The sequence below is a fragment of the Gymnogyps californianus genome, chromosome 2 (assembly GCF_018139145.2).
Source record: "Gymnogyps californianus isolate 813 chromosome 2, ASM1813914v2, whole genome shotgun sequence".
NCBI lineage: Eukaryota > Metazoa > Chordata > Aves > Accipitriformes > Cathartidae > Gymnogyps > Gymnogyps californianus.
Genome location: NC_059472.1, coordinates 159,372,484 through 159,385,440, shown reverse-complemented (window position 1 = coordinate 159,385,440; position 12,957 = coordinate 159,372,484). Strand labels below are relative to the sequence as shown.

At 40.9% G+C, this 12,957-nt stretch overlaps 1 protein-coding gene across 2 annotated transcripts in view; it reads left to right on the top strand.

Annotated features, from left to right (window-relative positions):
• DPP6 (dipeptidyl peptidase like 6) overlaps positions 1-12,957 on the top strand; it is a 421,969-nt gene that overhangs the window by 329,927 nt on the left and 79,085 nt on the right. For both annotated transcript variants that reach the window (XM_050915790.1, XM_050915791.1), the window contains exon 8: positions 6,556-6,676. In XM_050915790.1, coding sequence (XP_050771747.1) covers positions 6,556-6,676 — 121 coding nt within the window. The remainder of the gene's footprint in view (positions 1-6,555; positions 6,677-12,957) is intronic.

Genomic DNA, 12,957 nt, shown 5'->3' with positions numbered 1-12,957 from the left:
GGGGGCAGCTCCTGATGTCTTCTCACAGAAGCCACCCCTGCAGTCCTCTTTCCCCTGCTGCTACCAAAGCCTTGCCATGTAAATCCAATACATGCACTCTTGATTGAAGAAACAATTGTCAGAAAGTAGGTAGGAACCTTAAATTGCACGTAGATTGATTTCAGGCAGTTGAATTCCCATTTATATACCAGAGTGATGTGGTCCTGCACCATTCAAGGACTGCCTAACCTTACAGAAGTCTGGATTTACCTCAAATCATTAACTTAATTCGCCCACATATATTCTCATAGGGCTTGTGTGGTGAAATAGGTGGCTGTTGCTTAAGAAATTTGATGTGATTGGGGTTTAGGTAGAAGAGCCCAAGGACTTGGACATGGTTAGGACTATGAGCAGCAGCACCGAGGCGATAGTCATCGAACATATGCTGCAGTCCTTCTTTTGGGGCTGTGCCGCCCTGCAGCAGGAGGAGAGGCTTCCGGAGACTTTGAAGGATGTGCAAGAGGAAGCCAGAGCCTGGCTTATCAGTACAGCTGGGAAGGAGGATGGTCTCTTCTCCAAGATTGTTTTCACCATGCATTTTATTTTTTTATCCCCATATTAATCTACTGATGGTCTAATTTGAATGCATGCTTGTGCTGCCGTTACCCTGAAAGAGCTAATGGACTAGAGCTTGAGCGGATGAAGGCATCTGACATTGGCTGTTTGTTGGCTGTTTGTACTCAGTGGAAGTGGTAGATACCTAACTTACACGAACTGCATTGATTGACTTTATTTGGACTTGGGAGCACCCAGCACACCATAAAAGCTGCTGGAGAATAATCCCTGAAGTTAGGCAGATTTTATCTTCCTTTATGTCGTCATTGGTACCTGCTGAGTCTACTTGGCATCTAGGGCAGACTAGATCATGCCATCTACAAAAGGCCACAGAAAGTCCTGCACAAGATGAGGCAGTATTGAATCCTACCAGTGTACGTTGGCAATGCACAATGGCAGATATACAGAGCAGGATACATACAAGAACTATTTTTCTTTATTATTCAGCAAAAGGGATTTTACAGTAGCCATAGGTCTGCCTTTGCAGAAGGAAGTATGAGTTCAGGTAAGTATCATGTTGAAGCTGACCATGACTCTGCCAATAAACAGAGCAGTTAGACATGCAGTTCATGGCAGGACAAGGCACATTTTGGATCTCTTCTCTCCCAGTCTTCACAAGCTTGTAATAGTCTACCTGATGTGAAATAATTACAGTAAGGATGATTTTATGGTTAAGGCATTGGAATAGAGCTCAAGCTACCCAAGTTTGACTCATGGTTTTGCCAGTCTTCCTGTGTGACATTTAAAATAGGATTTGCCTGCTTAAACATAGGTTCCTAGAGCACTTCAGCTGAATAGTGTTAAAAGTATGCGGCCTCTAGATGCTACTCTGTGAGAGCGGAGGTTTCCCATATGTCCTGTATCATATCTGCCAGACGTTTTAGGTGCATGAAGGGGCTTAAAATGGCTCTAGGTGCCTATGTTTGGGCAACTGAGTCTTGTCTTCCATGTCCCTGTCTCATTTTTTCACTTGCTGAATGGAGACAATAGTACTTCTCTGTCTATTAAAAAGATATGCTGTTGGGGTAGGGACTGTCTTTTCTGTGCATTTGTTCAGCATTTGCAACAGTGAAGTCCATGGATAATTACCTTTACACAGATATTTTTTACTGATTCTGCAAATAAATATAAGCATTTCTGAGAGATGCACAGAATTATGAAATGAATCTGTTATTTATTCTGCAGAATATGCCCTCAGGTAAACTGGTTTGCCAGCAAAAGAGCAGACTTCTTCATGGGGAGAAAAAAATAAAAGAAGGCTTTAATATTAAAAACAGAAAACAATGCAGTACATTATGTTGGATGAGGAGAGAGTAGCATGTTGATTTGTAGTTATATTTCTCACTCATTGAGTCTTCCATTTGGTGACTTTTTTCCAGTCTCCGAGGAAGTTTGGACTGATTTGGAATTTAAACCAGTGTCAAGGCAAGACTTTGTGCCTGTCCATACATGAAGGCCAGTTCTTGTTGACCAAACTCTCCATGTTAAATGGCCAACCTTTCCATGTTAACTACTCTCTCATAGTTAAATCCTGTGGGCTGGCCTTGCGGTGTGGAAGGCTGCCTTCTAATGTATAGGAAACATTCACACTTCTACAATGTGCTAATAATTTAAAGTAATAAGCATCCGGGCATTAACTGTATGCTTGGAGATGCTAAATTTGAGTGATGTCGCTCATTTGGTTGACAAGTTATACATGTTAGAAATGATGTGGTAAAGAGAACATAAACTTAGAATGCCACCCTACAGTTGGAAAATAAATTGAAGCAGTAAAAATGCAGATTAATGCGTATGAATTTATTTTCTCTTGGTCTGTGAAGAAATAGGAACTTCACTCACCCCTTTGGCTGGAAGGAAGGTGGGTTGAACAACTGTAAAAGGAGGTGTAGTATTCATCTGCTCAAAATAGTTGGTCACTGTGACTTTTGCAGTGGTCTTAAAGAGTTTATTTTCATTGGAGTCCTGAAAAGGTCCATAAATTAATCCATTTAAAAGTACCAGTATTTTAATTACTGCAGCATAATTACTTAATACCACTCTGGGTCAGTCTGGTAGAGAACATTACTTCAGAAGCCCTTAAGCAGTTGCAAAAATATTTTAAAAGAATCCTCCTTATATCAATCAGTGTTGTTAAGGCTCTTGTATGTTTTAAGTTAATTAAGTTTATTTTGTTGTTAGTTTAAACATTTATCTTACTGTATAAATTTATCTGACTGGATAAATACTTAATCTTTGACTTAAAGTTCTCCTCCTGTCTTGGGCTTGTGGTCCAACCAGTCTAGTATTCTCCAATATTAGTTGTCTCACACAAGGATGTCAAATGGTTTGAAGTAATCAGTTCTAATACAAGTTGCAAGCAGGCAGAGATTTCTTCCCAGCCCACACGAGGCAGTGGTGTGTTGATACCTGAGGCTAAAGGGGTTACATCTTATGCTGGAAGTTTCAGGTGACATCCTGAGCCACATAGAGCCAACAGCAAAATCCCCGTTGATTTTTATTACCCTGGGATTAAGAGAATACATTTTTTTAAAAAAACTACAGTTTATCTTAGTCCCCCCAGATGTTCCAGTTATCTTTGTTAAGTATTTCATCTTTTGAACATCTATTATAACATCCAGCTGGACGAGAATGAAGTTCTTGTCTTCTGTTGCATCCGGTGGCAAGGAGTTCCATGTGTTAGTTCTGATTTCATTAGGAAAAATATTTTTATCCACTTTTAAACAGCTTTCTTCTGGGTTTCATTGGTTTCCCTGTTGTTTTGGAGAAATGAAAGAGTGAAAACATCCTTTTCTTTTTTTCTGTTCCCTCTCCATTGTCTTGTAGAGCTTATGTCTCCCTTGTTTATTCCATAGAGTTAGCAATTTCAGTTTCTTCAATCTATGTACGGATGTTTCCATTCTCCTTACTTCTTTCAGCATATCTTCTCTTTCCTCTGCGTTGAATGTGTCATGAAGAAAACAGACATAGTATTCAATGTGAGGATATCTTCCTAACACAGCGCAGGTTTATTTTCCATGCCATTAGTTGTGCTTAGTGTTGGACTTTACGTGCTCTCCATGATAAAAGGCATATATATTGCAAGAATGTTGGGGGTAAAGTCGTGCTCAAATATGCACACCAAAAGAGAAGACACCAAAAATTTTGGGTCTGGTCTTTGTCTCCTGTACAGAGAGGCGTAAAACTGAGCTTGACCCTTCTGTTGTCATTTTACATTAGTCTAGAACTGCTATGTAAAGCAAGCATAAAATAATGTGAAAGTGATGTCCATACATTTTTTTATTATTTTTCTTTACTAAAATTTCTTATCCTCTAATTAGCTGAAAGGATTGCGATCATTTGATAGAAAGCACTGCTTTGATGTAATAAAACCAAAACAGTAAAAACCACTATATAGGTATTTCTTAATATCATCTAATATCTTTCTAACCCAGAATGTGAAGTAATCCAAAGACATTTCTTTTTGATGAATAACAGAAGTTCAAAAGCTTTTTCTTAATTTATAAGATACATTACACAGAAATCTTCCTTGTGCTCCTTCAGTTATCTTTTATCTTGATTATGGTTGACGTTTTTAGGGTACAAGGCACTGTAGTTAGGAGGATAATTTTAAATTCTGTATGAGGTGCTGCAGTTTGGCTCTGAATTATATGGGAGACAGTATGAAGTCAGAGCATTATATTATTTTTCCATTGCAGCTACCAGATACCTCACGCAGCCTGATTAGTGCAATGAAGCTTTGAAAGACAAAACAGCGAAGACAGAAAACATTGCAATGCTTTACAAAGCGAAGGGCAGGAACAGATTGTCAATCCACCTCTTTATTTTTCCTGTAAATTCATTTAAAATTTAATACAGTACAAAATATTGCAAAACCTTCATTTGCTGGGAGATTCTGGGCAAGGGAAGGGTTGTGTCACTTGGGTAACTCCACTTGATTGTGTGCCTGTCACAGAAGAGCCCCCACCCAAGCACCCTCAGCACATTTAGCTCTTAGACACAGAGATTTGGATTCGTTTGGGCCCAAAGTATCTTATTCTGCTTAGTCTTCCTGATTTTTATGTACATTTAAGCTTCAACAACCCTCCCATATGCAGACTAGCAAACATATAAAATTCTTTACTTGGCATCCCTCATCTGGCTCCTCTGCTTACTAAAAATCAAGGTAGGAAAGAGAATGTAGTATCTTCCACAACACATTTTTTACTTTCAAAAAATATTAATTGGATGCAGCTTTTCTTAGTTTAAAAGGAATAAAAACAAGCTACAGTTTCAGTCATACTTTTTACCTTTAGGCAAACTTGTTATAACTGCTGCCAAAATTAAATTAGGATCTATACTTTCTTCTGGAATCTTTCCAGCTCATCTTTAGGTGAAACACATACCATAATAGGATGTGAAACAGAAGCTGAAAGCAAATATTTTTCCCAACTCTGTCTTTTCATGAGAGTAACATGAGAAATTGCATTCTAGTATCGTGGTAAAGATACCTAACATTTATTCCAATATCCAAAGGTATAAAAACCCATCTGTAAATGTCTCCTAAATTACATTAACAGTTTTTCTTTCAGTCTAAATGGCTTTCTGATACTCTGTTCAGTACATCTTTGCAGTCTGAAGAGAGTTTAAAAATATTTCAAAATGAAGAGCACTACTTTGAGCAGAATGTGGTTCACTTTGGGGTGAGGAGGGGACAGGATCTGTGTCGTCGATGACAGCAAAACACAGGACCATTAACCAGAACATTTAACCAGACGATAAAGACAGATGACATGGAACAATATTTTTTAAATGGCTGGCTAAAGTTTTGCTCGTTGATCAGCACTTAAAAACCTAAATAAACAGCCTGATTCCCAAAAGCATTCTCATAGCAGTAGATCTAATGACTCTTATGAAATTAGCTTTAAAAAAAAACAGGAGGCTTATTTGGGAGTCTTATGTTAGGCTCCTTTTCTGACAATCTTGAACTGAAATTTTTATGATTGGTAAGAATTTTATATTTATAAATTCTTCTCCAAGATGGAATTGCTTTCCCACAGGCAGCACCAGCTGTGTGAGCAGGCGTTTGCAGAGGCAGGCTTAGGTACCCGATGGCGATCCTTGGTGTGGGCCTGCCCTTGCCCTCCTGAGGAGCTGCGAGGTGCCGTGACATTTTGATCACGTAATCTTTCAGCAACCTGAATCCACTAGATTTTTGCAACAGGAGGGGAGATGTTTCCAAAGACGGGCTGGGGGTTATGGCAGCTGCATCCATGCTGGCGAGGAGGTGAGACCCCATGGGTGCCTTTGTCCCATCCACCCTGGTTCCTGTAGGAAGGTGACCTGGGGACCGGGGCAGGGCGGGAGGTCTAGCGCACCCCTTTGGGTCCTTGGAACATGTGCACCTGCTCCCCAGCCGAAACACCAACCTCCTCGTGCTTTGTTGGCCAACGTTCTGCGGTCACATTGTCTGCGCCCTATTCAATAGCACGCGTTGTCTTGTTGGATCTGCATTAAAAACTGGATTCAGATTTATTTAATAGGTTGCCAGCTGTGTTTTAAGGAAGCAGGAGCAGCTGGAAACAAGCAAGAAGCCATTTCCAGTAGCCAGTTCAGTCCCCACACAGCATCAACATCAGCTCTGCAAACTGCTACTGTGTTCTGGACCAATTTTTCAAAATCCTGAGTAATGGCATTCTTCATTTCATGCTCTCTAACTGCACTGTTCAATTTCTGAAATGAAGACAGGAGCAAGAAAAAAAAGGTTGTATCAAAGGACCAAGGCTTCAGTTTGTTGTAAATTAGCATCTTTCCATTAGCTGATGGCATTGGAAGCAAGCTGTGGAAATCCTTTTTTGACAAAAGATGCTATAAAAATGTGATATGTGATTTTGTACTGGCAATTATTGTAAAAGCAAAATGCAACATTTTGTAATGGAGCCACTGCTTAATGCTGTTCTTTTTTTCTTTTTCCCTTCAAATCAGATATTTATCTTTGAGAATAACATCTATTACTGTGCCCATGTGGGGAAACAAGCCATCCGAGTGGTCTCCACAGGAAAGGAAGGTGTTATTTTCAATGGGCTCAGCGACTGGCTGTACGAAGGTAGGACACGACATTCAGGGCAGCAGTTAGTTATGAGTTTAAGTTACACTCTAGATTTACAGAACTGGCTGGCATTAGACATTCAGCATTGCATTTCTGGGGACTAGTGGACCACGGAGCTGAAAATCTGCTATTCTAACAGTTGTCTGAAGTGCTGGACTAGAAATAATGTGAAATGATGTAAGAATTCTGTTTTCAGGCTGTTTTTCTTTCCTTAGTCTAAAGGTAATAAATCACCAAGCTTTAACGAAGAGAACTGCTTCATTATTTAATGGCACCTGCAATCACTCATAGACGTGCTAGTTTTCAAATCACAGAAAAGAACAGAAATGGAGAGGGAAAGAGGTTTTATTTTAAAGGAAGAAGTGAGGAAACAATTTTATTTGATTAGCTGTTTTCCACAGCACTAGGTGGGCCCTGGAAGCTGCCCAGATCTTGCTACCTAAAAATTTTCTAAAAGCAGACAGGTCCTCACAGTAATTGGCTTCTTTCCCTTGAAAATGGGCCTGGTGGGTTAGAGGGTCATTGCTGGAGCATTTCTTTACTTTGGTCCCTTCAGCTGGCAAATGGCCATTCAGGTGCCTGGGAGCAGCTGCTTGCAAAATAATATCTCACCTGCTCACTAGCTTAGGAAAGGATCCCAGCCATCCCCAGTTCTTTTGGGGGATGTTACAGGCTTTTAAGCTAATACTTTATCAGAATTAAATTTAAAATATATATATAGCATATATATATATAACATGCACACAATATACATCCCTCTCTCTGTTGCTGGCTAATGCTGCCAGCAGTTCCTTTTCACGAGGATCCTGGTTTTGGGACCTGGCAGTGTCCCTTTCCTGTGACACAGTTTCCCTCTAAAGTCACACTTTCTCCTGCAGGTCCCAGCACAGTCCCAAGCTTTTCTTACCTCTACAGAAAGAAGTGTCCAGATAAATCTATTAACTGTGCCCTGTTGGCTGCTCCCAGTTTCCTTGAGGCTTAATGGAACAGAATAGGTTGCAAAATGCCATTCACCATTAATTGGTGCAAAAATGTGAATCACTCCTTAAATTACTCTGTATCACAGCTAAGCTGGGGCTGTTGGACTCAAAACTGAGGGAATTAAAATAAATTATTTTGTTTGCCAGTCCCAGAAAAGCTGGTCCCATAAGTCAGTGTACAACCTCCTCAAGCATCAGTGGAAAAATCTGATAGCAGTTAGATTACTTTGATAATTAAATGTGTGTTTACACTGTACCACAGAATATTTGCAAGTGAATGTCCTCCTTGTGAAGCACTTTGTAACGAGAGGAGTGGCTAAGAAGTTACAAAATATTTTCTTTGATTTTTCTTTATTTATTAATTTGTTGCTGAAGTTGCAGGCAGGCCTGTTTGACTTCGTAGGTCAAATGTGCATAGTAGTACCTGTATTTTGCTGATAAACATCATTTAGTACATAAGGTCTTCTCGTAGAGTCTCGCACACAGCACCACGCTGAGAGGAGTTTGTCAAGCTGGTGAACTCCAAGCACACTGGCAAGCCTGTGATGACACTTGTTTTGCTGATGCATATTTTTATTCAATTATGGGATTGCTCAGGCAATTTCTTGGCTGACATTGACTTTCAGGTTTGTCCTTTATCATGAACTTTCTTGTTAACTTTATGTTAATGTACTGGGATAAGAAATGAATCTATGATCAAATACAGTCTGGATATACCAAGCCAGGTTCTATAACCTCTCTGAGCAGCAAGTACATAGTAGGACCACTGAACCTGCTATTCACTGGGAGTACATTTTGCAGAAGTCTGGATATAGCATCCCTTTGGAAATGTCACTTTGTGTCCAAGTACGGCTTATATTAAAATAAAAACTTCTCTTACTTCACAAGCAAGGTGTAGAAGGACCTAAAGGAAAGCCTGAGATATAAATGTTCCCAAGTGATGGGGTGCAGAATCCAAAATCAGATCCAGAGCTGGACTGTGTGAGCTGAGCTCCTTCTCTGGCACTACGTCACTTGTGCATTCCTCGTGGAGGTAAACCTGGGACTGGAGTCAGGGCTGTGAATTCATGGCAGATGCGTGAACAAGCTGTGGGGCCACGGGATCGGATGGGTCTGCAGTGTTCAGATGTCAGCTCTCAGAATGCATGGATGGATGGAGCGGGGTCCCAGAAGAAATTGAGTATTGCGTGGTGGTAAATGGGTAAGGACCACTGGGAGACGAATGACACTTCACCACCAGAGTCCATGGGAATTCAGGCATCATTGTCAGTGAGGCTGAAGTTTTACCCTAGCAGCAGCTGGGATGCTCTGCTGACACACTGTTACCAGCACCTTTATTTTTCCAAATTCTTTAGTTTTCTTGGGTGCCTCCTCTTCAGTGGGATAAACAGAAACAACATTTTAAATCCAAACTCTCCTGATTGGAATTGCTTGGTGTCTGGGCAAGGATCAAAATTTACCATCTCAAGGCTATTTTTCCTCTTCCCCCATTCCCACTGACATTTATAGACGTGTATTCCCCACCTCCCTAACAGAGCTGGGTGCGATGCTCCGACCCATGTTTGTTTGCACTGCCGCCGTCTCAGCGAGCTACCAAGATGAACGCTGAGCATATGTAGAAATCTCGTTCCATCTGTGCAGCCGTCTCCAGCAGACAGTCTACAAAGGAGCTGCGAGAAATGCTGAAATGGGATCACAGAGAGTTCAGCACACTCTTCCCTCGCATGCTCTTTTTGTTGCTGAAGTTCACCACCTCCGGCAGCAGCAGCCAAGCCTCCCTGCAGCGCCCACGGGGTTACTGTGACAGCTCACGACCTGCTTCTCACTTTCCTTAAATGCAGCACAAAAAAAAAAAAAAACACCAACCCTTGGTGTTTTCTATTTGAGGAAGCCATTTTTTAAGGTCTTTTATCATAACTGGCAAAAGCACATCAACAAAAATCCCCCCCACCCAAGAGCTGTTTGCACAGCGCACTACGCAGACGGCAGTCCCAGCAGTGCCACCGTTTGGGGTAACTCCTGATGCTTGATATGAATGGTGGACCCAGAGGGAACACTTTTCTTCATAACGTGATTGCTTTGGTCACGACAGAATAGACGCACTGTACTATTAATCACAGGTTTTTACTAAGTCCAGAAGCACAGCAGATCTAGAGTAGATTGACAGGCTTTTTGCCCTGGAAAAATGCAGAAGTTCATTTCAATTCAAGTTAAGCTCTGCTTTTGTAAATCTGCCAAAGGGGAAAAAATTTCTTTGAGGTACTTATGCTGATCTGTAGACTTTTGATAATATAGTGAAAAACATTTCAAATCAATCAGAGCTTAATCTAGTTAGTGCATTTAGCTGGAAGGTTATAGATTGATACATAGATCACTGTAACATGAAAGCATAGATTAAACATGGTTTTTATTACTAAAATAAGCATTGACAATGTTTTCATAGTCTGACTTAACATTTTCAGAGCTGTGCCTGATAGATGCTTATACTAAAATGGAGTGATATCCTATAAAAGAGAGTTTAAAGTTCTGCAGCTGAAACCAGATAAGCATTTAAATGCATAGCACCAGCAAAGAGTATTCTATATTTCACTTTGCTGCATGATCATTGTTGATTTGAGAATATGTTTTAGCAACAATCAGGCTTAAACATAATTTTAAAACAAGTGGTGGTAGAGCACAAAGTACTTTCAAAGCGATAGGATGAGAGTATTTATATGTTCTTTACATATATAGTACTTTAGTAAAAGTGATGTACATTTTTAAAAGTGAAGTGTGGGTAAAATTCATTTCATTTAAACACTTCGTTAGAGCACTCCTCAACAGAAATGAATTCTGTCATGATATAATTAAAGTATCATCTTCATTTGCTACCAGGCACTTGGGGAGACGGTTCAGATGTTGTGAGAAAGGGTGGCAGCAACGGGCTCTGCCAGAGGTCACCTATGTGATCCTGCTAAGTGAAGGTTGTGGTGTCCCTGTGTTGCAGTTTGGAAGCTCGTTAAGTTTGGGGTTGTGTGATGCTGAATCCTGGGGAATGGGGCAGGAGGACCTCTCTCTGTGCTGGCACGCTGCTGCCAGACCGGGGACACCCCAGCAGGGTAATTCAGGGTCCCTTTACATGGCTCTGCTGAGCAGGACAGGGACCTTTTCTGGGCTGCACTACTATAAAGTCCTAGTGTGACCTCCTTTGAGCAAGTCTGTGTTCACAGATAGAGGTAGACAACTTCTGGAGTTACGCTCTGCTGCTAAGTGCGTGCTTGGAAATCATGGGGGAGCAGGATGCGACACAGTAGTGTGTGCTCTTGTCGCCGGTGGGAGGGGAAGGAAGGATTTTCACCTGTAGATGGGCCTATCCCATCCATCTAGAGTGTGAAACTGAGGATTTTCCTTGTGTTTTGCTGCATGTGTCCTCAGATATAAGAGTATTCCCTTAGAAGCTATTCTGCAACTTGGTCTGCGGGATACATTTTTGGTTTTTAGGGACTTTGGCTGCAAAAGGAAGAACTGCATGTGAGTTACTCCCTCATCTCATGTCACTGTCAGAGCAATCAGAAGGGTTTGTCCTGTAAGTCTCTGAAGATCATCTCAAAGTGAGCATCCCCGTTCCAGACTTAGTCCTGACACCGTGGCTGTGACATCTCATCTGGACATCTCCTCATCCTCACGTCAGAGAGAACCACAACTGGCAGCCAAGCACCAGCCCCAGCTCACATGGCGTCCGTTTAAAACTCTTATGCAATATGAGCTATATGTATCCATCATTTAAAATTGATACTCTGCTCTGTTGAGCTTAATGCACAGCGGTGTTGCTATGCTTTATTTTTGGCTAGGGAGCAAGAGGAGGAGTGAAAAAAGACTCTTTTTCAGCGATGATTCGTATACCTTATTAATCTTCATTCTGCCTGCGTCTTACGTTATCACCAACAGATCCTCTTATGTGACTTCGCAGTGACACCTGGTGGGAGAGGCCAGGATGTCATCGTCATTAAGACAATGAAACTGCAGAATTTTTTGCTGCAAGGTCTAGTAAAAGCTGCCAATTTCCCCTCACATACATTTCCCTGAAACTCTCTCTGAGCTTATGGGAGCTACACATCCAAGGCTGATTCATGCTAATAGTGGTTCTGTTCCTTTTCTAGACTTTATACAGAGAGGAAAGAGAACACAGTAATAAAGAAAAATCTTTTCCATAATTTAATCAGCATCTCACAAAAATCAGAGGGTATATTTAGAACATGTATGGCTGGTCTCACAAGTGCAGTGCCTGTTAGCAGCTGCCAAATCAAATAGCAGTTATTTAGAGCAGTATCTTTTATGCTTATAGTATTTCAAGCAACTGAAGAAGATATATTTCTTAAGTTTAGAAATATTAAACCTGGGACTCTGGAAATGGTCCTAATATTGGGAAAATGCTAGATAAGTCTGCTGAAACAGTGCCTTACTTAATTTGTCCGTATGCTCAATTTTTCATTGTGTAATATGAGAATGCTGAACCTCTGCTTGGAAACAGGAACTTTGATGATCAACTTACACCTGAATTTGAAAAGTGATATTCATAATAAGGCTGAAAGCAAGTAACCCCTAAAATTCCTGTTCAGTGTCACCAGAGGAGGAGATCAGATATCCTAATACTTCACAGTGTAGGGCTAACCTTTCCCAGTAATTAGTAGCTCCAAGACCTGGTGGGGTAGGATGAGATGATTAGGCTGAGTCATTACTGAACTTTGTAAGACACTCTGGATAAATAAATCCCTTGCCAAAAGAATGCTAAATCCAGGGCTCCAGACAGTAAAAGGGACGAGCTCTAATGGGACTACAAATGATTCCTTTTTGACAAGATATGTGAAGAATCGCTAGGACAGCGAATACAGATTTTAATTTATTTTTAAGAACTTTCACATTTTCAGTCACAAAGAAAGTATTTCATGGAGATGGATAAACTTGCAGTTCTACGCATCTGCTATGGGGTAAAGGGGGATAGGGAAACACTTGGAATTGGGAAATGGCATTAGATAGTGCCACAAATGCACCCCAAGTCTAAAAATCACTAGTTTGTCCTCAAGTACGTGCTGATGTTATTCAGGGCTTTTGGGGAAGCTGCATGGAATTTGTTCCCTCATTTCTGTGCTTGTTCGGGTGAGGTAGCAAAGCCAGTGTGGTGCTTCAGTGACATTATCACCATATTAAAATAGAAAGCTTTCCTCTATTTTGCATATTGGACATCATTCAGTGTTGCCCATTCAGTACACACAGCTGTTGTGTAGCACTTGGGGCCCTACAATTCCCAGTTAGCCGTTA